This window comes from Rhinatrema bivittatum, chromosome 3, assembly GCF_901001135.1.
Source record: "Rhinatrema bivittatum chromosome 3, aRhiBiv1.1, whole genome shotgun sequence".
NCBI classification, from domain to species: Eukaryota; Metazoa; Chordata; class Amphibia; order Gymnophiona; family Rhinatrematidae; genus Rhinatrema; species Rhinatrema bivittatum.
In genome coordinates this window covers 99,837,481-99,849,941 of record NC_042617.1, presented here as the reverse complement: position 1 = coordinate 99,849,941, position 12,461 = coordinate 99,837,481, and the positions used below count along the sequence as shown (strand labels likewise).

At 45.0% G+C, this 12,461-nt stretch overlaps 1 protein-coding gene across 8 annotated transcripts in view; it reads left to right on the top strand.

Annotated features, from left to right (window-relative positions):
* Window positions 1–10,936, top strand: part of MKKS (McKusick-Kaufman syndrome) — an 85,182-nt gene extending 74,246 nt beyond the window's left edge. For all 8 annotated transcript variants that reach the window (XM_029593526.1, XM_029593525.1, XM_029593531.1 and 5 more), the window contains one exon: window positions 8,910–10,936. In XM_029593526.1, the coding sequence (XP_029449386.1) occupies window positions 8,910–9,350 (441 nt within the window). In that variant the 3' untranslated portion in view covers window positions 9,351–10,936. The remainder of the gene's footprint in view (window positions 1–8,909) is intronic.
* Window positions 10,937–12,461: the final 1,525 nt, after the last annotated feature.

Genomic DNA, 12,461 nt, shown 5'->3' with positions numbered 1-12,461 from the left:
GCTGATGCTTAATTTATTCATAGGAAAAAGCAATTTATGTAAGATTATGAATGGTGCTTTAGCACCTTGTTTATCCCGTGTGGGTTAATATGCTATATTTTATTTCTGCAAAGATGCTTAGGAGTATAAAATCAGTCTTAAGTGGGAAGTATTTCTTCACACACATTATAAAAGTGCATATCTGTAATATTTTTTACCTTGCAAATGACAAACTGGAATCTCTACCATCAAATAATTTAAGAGAACATACATGCTCTATTCAGCAGTGTGGGATGTTTCCAGCTGTACATATGTTTTTTTTTCTTTTTCTTTTTAATTTGCCTTAGGTTTAATTCGCACCTTTCCATTGGTAGCTCAAGGCAAGTTACATTTATTTATTTATTTACTGAGTTTCATATACCATCATTTAGTAATGCCATCACAATGGTTTACATATTTCAACAGGGGATATTAGAAATACATATTTCAATAAGGGGATATTAGGATGGGTATTACAAAGATTGTCAACAAGGTAAGGTTAAAAGTACATGGATAATAAGGTATTTCCTAGCGTGTAGCAGATGGACTCAGAACAAGTGGGTATAGTGTGCTCGTGCTAGCAGTTGGAGACGGATCTGACGTCAGCACGGGTACATATACCCCCACAGGAAGTGAAGCAACTCAGTAATTTCCGTCTCCAAAGCAGTTTGGAGCGCCTGCACGCTCGCTGAGCGTGTTTTCCAATTCTACTTTCTACTTTCCAAATTTCACAGAAGACGAGCCCCGCACTCCTGCGGTGATACCCTCGGGTCCCTCCCCCAGTTGAGTTTCCCGAGGTGATTTCCGCGATCCCTCGGAGGTCTACGCCTCTGTCCGGTGGCCGAACCGCGGCAGGATCTAGCCCCCGAGCGGGAAGGGCTCGGGCCTGGCTGAGAGGCGCCTCGGTCCCGGCGTGGACTTAGCCCCCGTGCGAGACGAGTTCGGCGGCTTAGAGGCAGCGGGTGCACTTCCTCAAGCGCGGCGGTGAAAGTATTTCCCCTCTCCCCCCGCAGCCGGAGACCACCCGGGTTACAGCCGGGAAGCGCCGAGGATCAGGTAAGGCGTACATCTCTTACTTTTTGGTCTCCGAGGTACGAGGATCGGCGGCGTTGCCTGCATGCGGCACGCCGTGGAGGTCGCCATTTTGTCTGCCTTGTTCAGGTATTGAGCGCCCATGGATAGGCGCCTGTTGATAGGCGCACAACGCATATAGATTGCTAAGCATATATTATTGAGCGCATATTGCTGAACGCATATTATTGAGCGCATATTGTATATTATTGAGCGTATATTGCTGAACGCATATTATTGAGCACATATTGTTTATTATTGAGCGCATATTGCTGAACGCATATTGCTGAACGCATATTGCTGAACCCATATTGCTGAGCGCTGCTGATCGCATATTATTGGGCGCATATTATTATAGAGCGCATATTGCTGACAGCATAAGCGCCGGCACCCTGCATTCGCAAGACGCGATGGAACACCTAAACGCCCCGGCGTCTCCACAGGCGGCACCTCCTGATTCCGGCGTGAAAGCTCTTGGCCTGTGCTCAGCGTGCCAGCTTAGAGCCACGCAGAGCGAGGAGCCAGACTCCCTTTGTGCCCAATGTGAGGAGGCCGTGGGAGCCTCGGGTCAGGACTAGTCTCAACCGAGGTTTACCGACAGTTCCCCAGGGGCCACCCCGGATCTAGCGGGCCGTCTCGAACAGCCAGGAATCCCAGGGGACCTGGTACCCCGACGGCTGGAGACTGCTTCCATTTCCTGGGTGGACTTATTTAAGGGGATCCACGCCTTCGTACAGATGCAGTCGGCGTCCAGGCCCTGCTGCTGCTGCTCCGGCTGACCCTGCCCCCGGACCTTCTTGCCCTTAGCGCGGGCACCCGCCTCCGGGCAGTCCGGCTCATGCGGACCCTGATGTCTCGGAGGACGAGTCCAGACCCCTGGAAGAGAGGGACCTTCCCCCGGGGATAGAGCCATATCGAACTATGAGGCGGTTCTTTCCCAAGGAAGATCTCTCCGACCTGGTTTCTCAGTGCCTGACGGAGTTGGCTATTCCAGGCCCCAGCACCATGGAGGCATCTACGCAGAACCCCCTGCTTGGAGGGTCTTCGTCCCACAGCCCGCCATTCCACTTCCTGCAAGCGGCGCAACAGCTGATCGATTTGGAGTGGAATGCGCCGGAGGCCTCATTCAAGAGGGGTCGGGCCCTATCTGGCATGTACCCCCTGGACCCGGCAATTAAGGATATGCTGGCGTGCCCTAAGGTGGACGCCTTGGTTAGCGCTGTGGTCAAGCGCACTACCATTCCAGTGGAGGGGGGGGTGGCCCTCAAGGAGGCTCATGACCGACGCCTGGACGCCATCCTGAAACAAACCTTTGAGGTGGCAGCTCTGTCTTTGCGAATCGCAACCTGCTGCACAGTGGTGACGCGTTCCTGTTTGTCGTAGGTCAGGAACAATGCTCCGGCAGCGGACATGGAGTCAGCTCTCTCGTTCCTTACGGATGCCGCCTCCGACCTAGTCCGTATGACAGCCAAGGGGGAGACATCCTCCGTAGCAGCCAGAAGGCAGCTCTGGATACGGAATTGGTCAGCCGATGCTCCTTCTAAGACACATCTCACTAGAATGCCGTTCAAGGGTTCTCTCCTGTTCGGCAGCGACCTAGATAAACTGGCCAGCACATGGGGCGCCTCTCCAGTACCTCGACTGCCGGAAGACAGGTCCAAGAAGAACCAGCGCATCTTTCCGAGGCCCTCCAGAGGTAGAAGCTCCCAACGCTTCACTCCCTATAGGAGTCGCTACCAGGCACCTCGTCCTCAGGCCAGGAACCAGTCCTTTCGGACCAAGCAGCACAAGAGGGGAGCCGGCTCTGGTCCGGGTCCCGGCCGCACCCCACAATGAGAATCAGCCGATCCATCCGGGGGACGAAGCCATAGGGGGCAGGTTAACCCTTTTCTACCCCAGATGGGTCGAGATTACGTCGGACCAGTGGGTCCTCGCCATCATCCGAGAGGGGTATTATCTGGACTTCCATCACATCCCTCCGGACAGGTTTGTGGAATCTCCGTGTCCAATCCACAAGAAGGCAGCATTGGAAGCTACCCTGGCGAGGCTCCTGTCCTTGAAAGCCATAATCCCAGTACCTGCATGGGAAATGGATTCTGGGCACTATTCCATTTATTTCATGGTACCCAAGAAAGAGGGCACTTTCCGGCCCGTATTGGACCTCAAGTCAGTCAATCGATACTTAAGGGTCCCGAGGTTTCGCATGGAAACTCTGCGCTCAGTCAAGACCGCAGTACAGCCAGGGGAATTCCTCACGGCCTTAGACTTGTCAGAAGCCTACCTGCATATCCCGATTCATCGGAATCATTTATTTATTTATTTAAAAACTTTTCTATACCGTCGCTAAGTTATATACCATCGCAACGGTTTACAAATAGGCACATAGACTAAGGTAAGTAAATGTAGGATATCTTACATTCTAACAGGTGCCAATAAAGTTCAGTTACAATTTCATAAATAAAATCATTATTTGAGTAATGTTGGTCAAGTCCAGGTATATTATTGAGTTACTATCGCTTTGAAATATTACTTCTTACCTGCTATTAAGTTCACTTAGAGAATAGCCACTGCCATTAGCAATGGTTACATGGAATAGACTTAGTTTTTGGGTACTTGCCAGGTTCTTATGGCCTGGATTGGCCACTGTTGGAAACAGGATGCTGGGCTTGATGGACCCTTGGTCTGACCCAGTATGGGTCAGACCAAGGGTCCATCAAGCCTTATGTTCTTAAAAGTAGGATTGATTAAATTCATTCTCATCTGCATTACCTTGTACTTTCATTCTCTACCCTCCACCCTCTTTAGTGAAGGCTTTTTTAAAGAGCCATGTTTTTAGCTTTTTCTTAAGTTTTGAGATTATTCTGTAATCTGAGTTCGGGTGGCATCGTGTTCCATAGTATGGGCCCAGCCAATGATAAAGCCCTTTCTCTCACTTGGGTTAATTTTGCTGACTTTACTGAAGGGATTGTTAGTAGTGCTTTGTTTGCTGAGCGGAGGTTTCTTTGTGGAACGTGTACTCGTAAGGCTGTGTTTAGCCAGTCTGCTTCTTTATCATATATTAGTTTGTGTATGGTGCATAAGGCTTTGTATTTTATCCTGTATTCGATGGGTAACCAATGTAAGTCTGCTAGAGTTTCGGTTATATGGTCCCTCCTCTTTTTTCCCGTTAGTATTCTGGCTGCAGTATTTTGAAGTATCTGGAGTGGTCTTATCGATGTGCTTGGGAGTCCTAGTAAGAGTGCGTTGCAGTAGTCAGTGCTAGAAAAGATAAGTGTTTGCAATACTGTTCTGAAGTGGGCAGGTGTGAGTAATGGTTTCAATCTTCTGAGGACCATAAGTTTTGCGTAGCCTTCTCTTACTTTTATAGATATGTGTTGCTTCAGGTTGATTTCTGGGTCCATTATTACTCCCAGATTCCTTACTTTTTCGGCTACCTACGCATCAAGGTTCTGGGACGACACTTCCAATTCCGGGCTTTGCCCTTCGGGTTAGCCACAGCGCCGCGGACCTTCACCAAGGTGATCGTAGTGGTAGCAGCGGCGCTCGGACGGGAAGGAATCCTTGTCCATCCCTACCTAGACGATTGGCTGATCAGGGTGAAATCATGAGAGGAGAGCCATCGGGCAACCGACAGAGTGATCTCCCTTCTGGAAAGCCTGGGATGGGACTGCCGAGCCAGCAACCCCAGGAAGGCTTAGGCAGCAAAACTGCCGCAAATGTTTAGCGGCTCAGGGAGATTTGTGGAGCTGTGATTCCTTCTCCTAGGGGGTCCGGGGCCAGGATCAAGGATGATCTACAGGTCTCCAGAGGGTCACAAATTTAGTAGCCATTTTGCAGCCACAGGTCTGTGAAAGGGACCATAGGCCTCAGCCTGGAACAGTGGATTGGGTTGGCATTAGGAATTCTTCAGCCAGCTCCTCCTCTGGTATTTGAGGTCTCCTCTCTGCCTTGGGCGGAGATATCTAAAGAAGTTTTCAGAGTTCTGTAAGTCTTCTGTATGGGGAAGGGCACTTTATCAAATATGTCCCCATCCCTTCTGAAGTACTCTGGTTCTTCTATATTGCAGGACAGGAAGAGAGCCAGAATTAGGGAGGACCAGTGGTTATGAGAGGTGGAGAATTCTTCAGATTCCTTGGATGGGTTCAAAGACCCACAGGGGGATCATAATAAGGACCTTGACGAGGGCGAGGCTGCACCTTTTTCAAAAAGAGGAGCTGCCTTCTTGATCATGTAGTCCCTGCATAATTGAAACTTTGGGGAGAATAAGGAGGAGGAATCCCTCATGTTTAAGGAGCACCCGATAATGATTAGCATCCACTGCAGGTTATTGTGCTGGTTAAGGAAAGGAGATGACTATATGGAAAAATGTTACTATGCAGATTCTTTTGGATTCGGAGGAAATCGAATACAGTTTCAAGGCCATCTGTTCTAGTACTGGGGTATTGCTTTGACAAGAGAATTGGATTGAGGAAGAGCACTCTGTTATCCACTTGGATTTCAGCAAAGCTTTTGATACTGTCCCTCATAGGAGGCTTGTGAATAAAATGAGAAGCTTGGGAGTGAGTGCCAAAGTGGTCATGTGGATTATAAATTGGTTGACTGAAAGGAGACAGAGTGTCATGGTAAAAGGAACCTACTCCGAAGAGAAAACTGTTAAGTGGAGTACCTTGGGGTTCAGTATTGAGACCAGTTCTGTTCAGTATCTTTGTGAGCAACATTGTGGAAAGAATAGAAGGTAAAATTTGTCTGTTGCAGATCTTAGTATCATCTGCAAATAGAATGGACATTCCTGAAGAAGTAGAGAGAATTAAAAATGATATAAGAAAGCTTGAAGATTGGTTTAAGACTTGGAAGCTGGGATTCAATGCCAAGAAGATCAGTCATGCATCTATATGTGATGGGAGATGGAAGACTGATGTCTGTGGACTAAGAGAGGGATCTTGTAGATCTAAAAATGGCAAAGCAGTGTGACATGGTAAGAGCTAAAGCCAGAACAATGCTGGGCTTGCATAGAGAGAGAGGGATAACCAGTAAGAAAAAGGAGGTGATGATGCACTTGTACAGGTCCTTGGTGAGGCCTCACTTGGAGTACTGTGTTCAGTTCTGGAGTCCGTATCGCAAAAGGGACAGAGACAGGATAGAGGCGGTCCAGAGGAGTGCCAAAATGGTGTGGGGGGTCTATGAGATGACCTATGAGGAGAGCCTGAAGGATCTGAATATGTATACACTTGAAGAGAGGAGGTGCAGGGGAAATATGATACAGACCTCTAAAAACTTTCAGTTATCTGATGATGCACAATCGACAAACCTTTTCTGTTGGAAAAAAATCAATAGAAATAGGAGTCACGAAATGAAACTCCAGGGAGAATGACTCAGAACTAATGTCAGGAAATATTTCTTCATGGAAAGGGTGGTGAATGCCTGGCCTGCTCTTCCAGAGGAAGTAGTGAAGATGAAAACAGTGAAAGAAATCAAAAGGACATGGGATAAATACTGTGGATCCTAAAGACTACAGGATGGAAATGAAGAAATGAGTGTATGGGGGTAACTTGCTGATGTGGCGATGACTACCCTTAACCAATAAACTTTCATACTGTTGATGCAACTCCATCCTCGTTCTGTGCTTCAACAGCAGGTGAAAATGAGGCTTGGATTCAGACAGCAAACAACAAGGGCCCTGACGTCTACGGTCTAGGGAAACAAATAAGGATGGGGGTAACTTGCTGATGCGGCAGTTAGTACCCTTGACGCCTGATACTTTTGATGCATCTCAATATTGCTCTCTGCTTCAATGGTAAGGGGTAAAGGGGAATTGGATTCAAACACTAACCAACAAGGGTTCGACTTTTAGGGACTGGAAATCTGTTAAACATGTGGATAACTTGCATGGCAGCTGCTGCTGTGGGCTTGCTGGGCAGACTTGATGGACCATTTTCATTTTGGTTCTTGTCTGCCGTCATTTCTATGTTTGTTTCACCTTTCACCCCTAATTAGGAACATTTGACTGCACAGACCCAGGATATTCTATGGATGTGCTTTGAAACATCCTCTCCTCCCACAGATGAGAAGCAAATAAATTCTCAACACAACTTTACTAAATTAATTTTATGAACTTTGCAATAGCAGAAATACATTTTACATATATTCATCTAATGGATATTGAACTAATGAAGCTATGGATTCTATTTTAAAAGATTTACAAGTTCTTAACTTAAGGTAACTAAAATGTTTCAAAGTCCCAAAAATTGAACATCTACAGATCAGATGAAACCAAAACAAGATATCTATAGTTGTTGCACTTTTTTTCTTTTCCTTTCTTTAGATACTCCGAGTTCAAGCTTGCGTTATCTTGATGTTAAGGTTGCTATTTTTGTTCCTTAGGACAACTAACACACACGTTTCTGTGAGGAAATCCACAGCTCATAATTTTCTGTTTGGAAGAAATGGACTCTGAAAACGTGTTTCAAAGGTCTGTTCAAGTCCAGGCATGCTCATTTCTGGATTTCCTCCAGGGGAACATGTTCTCCAATCCACTGTTGCACTCTCTGGTTTCCATTTCATGCAGGCTTCTTTCTTTTAGAAACTTGAAATCCACAGATGTTGTAATTTCATAAGGTTCACTGCAGTCTCTCTGTCCTCTTTCCCACTCCCAACTGCTTGGACAACAGCTGTACAAATACCTGTCCTCTGTAGAGCTTTCTGTCCCTTCCTTCTGGGACTTGAACACAATCATACTCCTCAAATACAACTCACTCCTGATTGTATAAGGATCCTTGCAGGATTGTGGTGTTTCTTCTAGAATTAGGTAAAGATCCTCACAGTTTGCAGTATTCTTAGTGGGGATCCAGTCAGCATCAATCCAGCTGGGAATTACTTCTGTATATGCTGGACTAATATATATATAGTCCACCTTTTTCCAACGTTTTAGTTCAGTTGAGGCTTAAGAGTCACAGCACAGTATCTTCACACATCAATTTCTCAGATTTTATTGCTTTTCTTGTGTGACCAGAAAAAGAATGCCGTCCTCTGGATATAACGTATGCTGTCTCAGCAAACCTAATTATTAATGTAGTGCACATATTGAGATACAGTGCCTCATGGTGGGTTTGATATACAGCATATGCTGATAGCTGTTGGCATGTTGATTTGTCATGCAGTTGGCAGGGCCTCGTGCCATTTTGCCTTTCTTACATTAATATATATGGTACTGAGCAAGGGAAAATGGATGCAGCAATAAATGATTGTCTTTTAATTATTCAAAGGATCAATCCAAAGCAAAACTTAGCTGCTTCCAGAAGTCTCTCTCCAGGCAGTCATTTTTCACTGTTAGTAGACTTGGCAGTGTGAATTTAGCAGTAACATTTAGTTCTGTGTTTGTGCTCAAGTTGTCCTGGCAGCCCAGAAATCAAGGTAGCATTATATATGGGTAATGGGGACAATGTATACAAAATTAGCTACAATGTGGTCTCCATCTCCTGCACATCTCAAGATGTATAATTGTGCATTTATCTTGTCTACTGGTAACAGAAAATGCACAACAATGCCAAAACATGTCCTGAAAAAAGTCCAGCAAATCAGGTTTGTAGGATATCTGCAATGAATAGGCATGAAATAAATTTGCTTGCATTGTCTCTGTTGCATACAGACTGATCTCGTGCATATACCTTTCAGCTACCTTGAAAGGCTGACTGGCTCCAGGTTCCCCAGGACAGGTTTGGGAATCACTGGATAGAGTATTTTTGTAAATTGAGCCCGTGAATTTCTGTAAGTTGAATATACACACACAGCCTGTAGATGCTAAGATTACTTTTCTTTTCTAGGCTGGCGGCATTGGCAGTAGTATTCTTGAAGACCTCAACTGCACTCGAACAGAATACCAAATAGTTGCTAATAGCTTTTGCCAGTCCCTGGAGTCTGTAGCCCGCTGTCTGGAACATGATGATGGAGAGATCCTGACTGATACGCACAAAGGACACTTTTGGTCTGTTCCCTCAGGTGCTGCCTCTGGTTCTAGTTTGTCAGATTGTGTTTTGCAGTGTGGCTGTGGAATGTACACAAAACAGCAGCATCTAACTTGGTGTATTCTAGGAAGTCAGAGTGAACCTTTTGCTCCACAGGCCTGCTCTGGAATTAATTCCAGAAATTCATCAGACCCGCTTGTTCTGGACTGTTTTGCAGCAAAATGTAATAGTTTGCAGGTGGCGGTTGAGACGAGTCATCTAATTTTGGATCTATCGTATATCATTGAAGATCAAAATTAAGATTCCAAACATGTTGCTGAGAATAACATACAACAGCGGAGAAAGAAGGTCCACAACACTTTAGCACATGATGTGGTCAGACTTGCCATCGCTCTGATGCTGTTGTAGGAATCAGGAAACAAATTTTCTCCAAAGAATAATGCAAATGATCTTATGCTTGCTTTTGGAAAAATTATTGAATGTACCCTCAATTTTATTTTGAAATAAATATTACAAACTTAAAAACAGTAGTTAAAATATTTGAGTAGTGTACCTTGTGTACCTTTCATTATAGTAGGAAGATAGAATATTTCTGTTACGGCATAACATAAGCGTACATAACAGCAGGTAAAGGCCAACTGGACCATACAATCTGCCCAGTTATTCCCAACCACACTACTAGAGAGATAGCTGCAAGCCATAGAGTACAACTGCTTGTAAAATGTCGGGTTTGTTTGTTTTTTAATCTAAAGCAGGTTTTATCATCTTCCTCCTTTGTACTCTTCCCTCTTAAGTAGATGAGCATGCAAGATCTCCTGTTTAGTTCACACAGAGTACCTCTCCCTACCCAAAGTTTTGTAATGTTACCATTGCTGTTGGCTGAACATAGAGCTTCCTATGGCCTTTCCAGATAGTACCCAAATAACACCAATCTCTGACCTGGTCAACATGAGGCGTGCATAGTCTGCCAGACAGGCCCTGCTATATGAATACCTGCATTTTTATTAGATTTCTAGTTATTATTGTACTTGCAGCCTGCCAGACAGACCCAGCTATTAATTGATTCTATCATCATGGGCCCTTTTTTTCAAGTTGGCAGCAATCTTTCAAATCCTATTTCTCAATTTCCCCTCTTTTCCCTCCTCCATTTTCTTTCTTCCTTTCCCATCTCTTTGCAGTGATATAGCAAATGATGACAGATAAAGACCAAAAAGGCCCAGGTAGTCTAGCCAGTTCCAATTTTATGCATATTTATCCAAATTCCCATGTAGAACTGAACTCCCAATTCCTCTGGGTCCCCTTTAGTGTTGCAACTGCTACACTGTACAGATTATCCCATGCCAGCCAGGAAGCACAGTCGAGCCATATCACTGCTGCCTGAGCTGCAACCGTTGCTCAGTGAAGGCTGCCCAGTGCCCTCATTACTATTCTCTTGCCACAAAGAATCCTCTGTGTTTTCCATGCTTTTTTGAAGTCTGCCTCTGTCCTGGTCATCAACACCACCTCTGGCAGAGCATTCCAGGCATCCACCATTCTGAAAAAAAAACACCTCCTGACATTATTCCTGAATCTTCTCCCTTGTTGCTTCATAATGTGTGACCCCTAGTTCTACAGCTTCCTTTCCATTGAAAAAGCTTCCCTCCTCTCCTTTCTACCACTCAGGCTATCGTTGCCCTTCCTTCTGACCTATTGCTGCCCTGGTCCTGGCCTCTACCTCCTACCAATTTGGCCTGTGTGGGCCAATGCCCCGCCACAGATCACTGCTCAGGCTAAGATCATAAGACTAGCCATACTGGGTCAGACCAAAGGTCCATCAAGCCCAGTATCCTGTTCCCAACAGTGGCCAAGCCAGGTCACTGGCAGGATCCCAAAGGGTAGATAGATTCCAAGCTGCTTATCCCAAGAGTAAGCAGTGAATTTCTGCAGCTCTACCTTAATAATGGAACTTGTGCAAACCTTTTTTAAATGCAGCGACGCTAATAGCGTTCACCGCATCCTCTGGCAATGAATTCCAGAAATTAATTATGCATTGAGTAAAAAAAAATATATTGTATTAGTTTTAAATGTATTACCAAGTAACTTCATTGTGTTTCCCCTGGTCTTTGTAGTTTTCGAAAGAGTAACCAACTGATTAAATGTTTACTCGCTCCATTCCACTCATTTTATAGACCTCTATCATATCTCCCCTCAGCCATCTCTTCTCACAGCTGAAGAGTCCTAACCTCTTCAGCCTTTCTTAATAGGGGAATTGTTCCATCCCCTTTTATCATTTTGGTTGCCCTTCTCTGTACCTTTTCTAATTCTGCTATATCTTTTTTGAGTTGTGATAACCAGAACTGCGCACATGATGAGGTCACACCATGGAGCTATACAGAGGCATAATGATATTCTCATTTTCATTCTCCATTCCTTTCCTAATAATCCCTAGCATTCTATTTCCTTTCTTAGTGGCTGCTGCACACTGAGCAGAAGATTTCAACGTATTTTCAGCGATGACACCTAAAACCTTTTCCTGATGGTGACTCAGTTTAGAAACTTCACAATGTGTATTAAATTGTGTTGCCATACACCTGCATTTTGCTAGAATAAAAAATTCCTGAAAGCTCCTGCTTGTTTTATTTGTTGATTGGATTGTAAGCTCCATTAAGTGGGTATTGTCTCTTATGTGTATCTTTACAGTTCTGTATACATTCACTGATACTTTAGAAATGTTGCAAAAAACTAAATTCACCAGACACCCCTGCAGTTATACTCGGAGATTTCAATCTCCATGTTGATGGTCCACCCTGTCACACCTGCATGCGAAATCCTCCTTGACACCCTCAAGGCCTTGGGCTTCAGACAGTTTATCTCTGTACCTACTCATAACGCAGGTCACACCCTCGACCTCCTCTGTTAACTCACTCATTACAGCACCCAACACCCCTGTAGTTACCCCCATCCCCTGGTCCGACTACTTCCTCATTAACGCCCACCTTACCACAAATACCCCCTTGCCAGATTCACTAACACATAGTAAGACAATCTCCTTCCGCAAATCTTGTCCTTCAGAGGACCTTGCTCTAGTGTTTTAATAAAGTAGCCAAGAACCTTGACCTTACCAATCCAGATGCTGCCCTACACTCATGGAATACCATCACCACTACTGTAGCTGACAAAATATGCCCTATAGTCCATAAAGAAGTACCCCTGCCGCGAACAGAAAACCCTGGTACACCAGTGAACTAAAAAAAAGATAAAACAGGACCTCAGAGCTAAAGAACGCATTTGGCGTAGACAACCCTCCCCCTAACACAAAACAGCTTACAAACATACACTGCACACTTACCGTCAAGCCACTCTCCAAGCCAAACGAGATTTCTACTCAGCTAAAATTCATGATTATCAATTCAACTCAAATGCCCTTTTCTC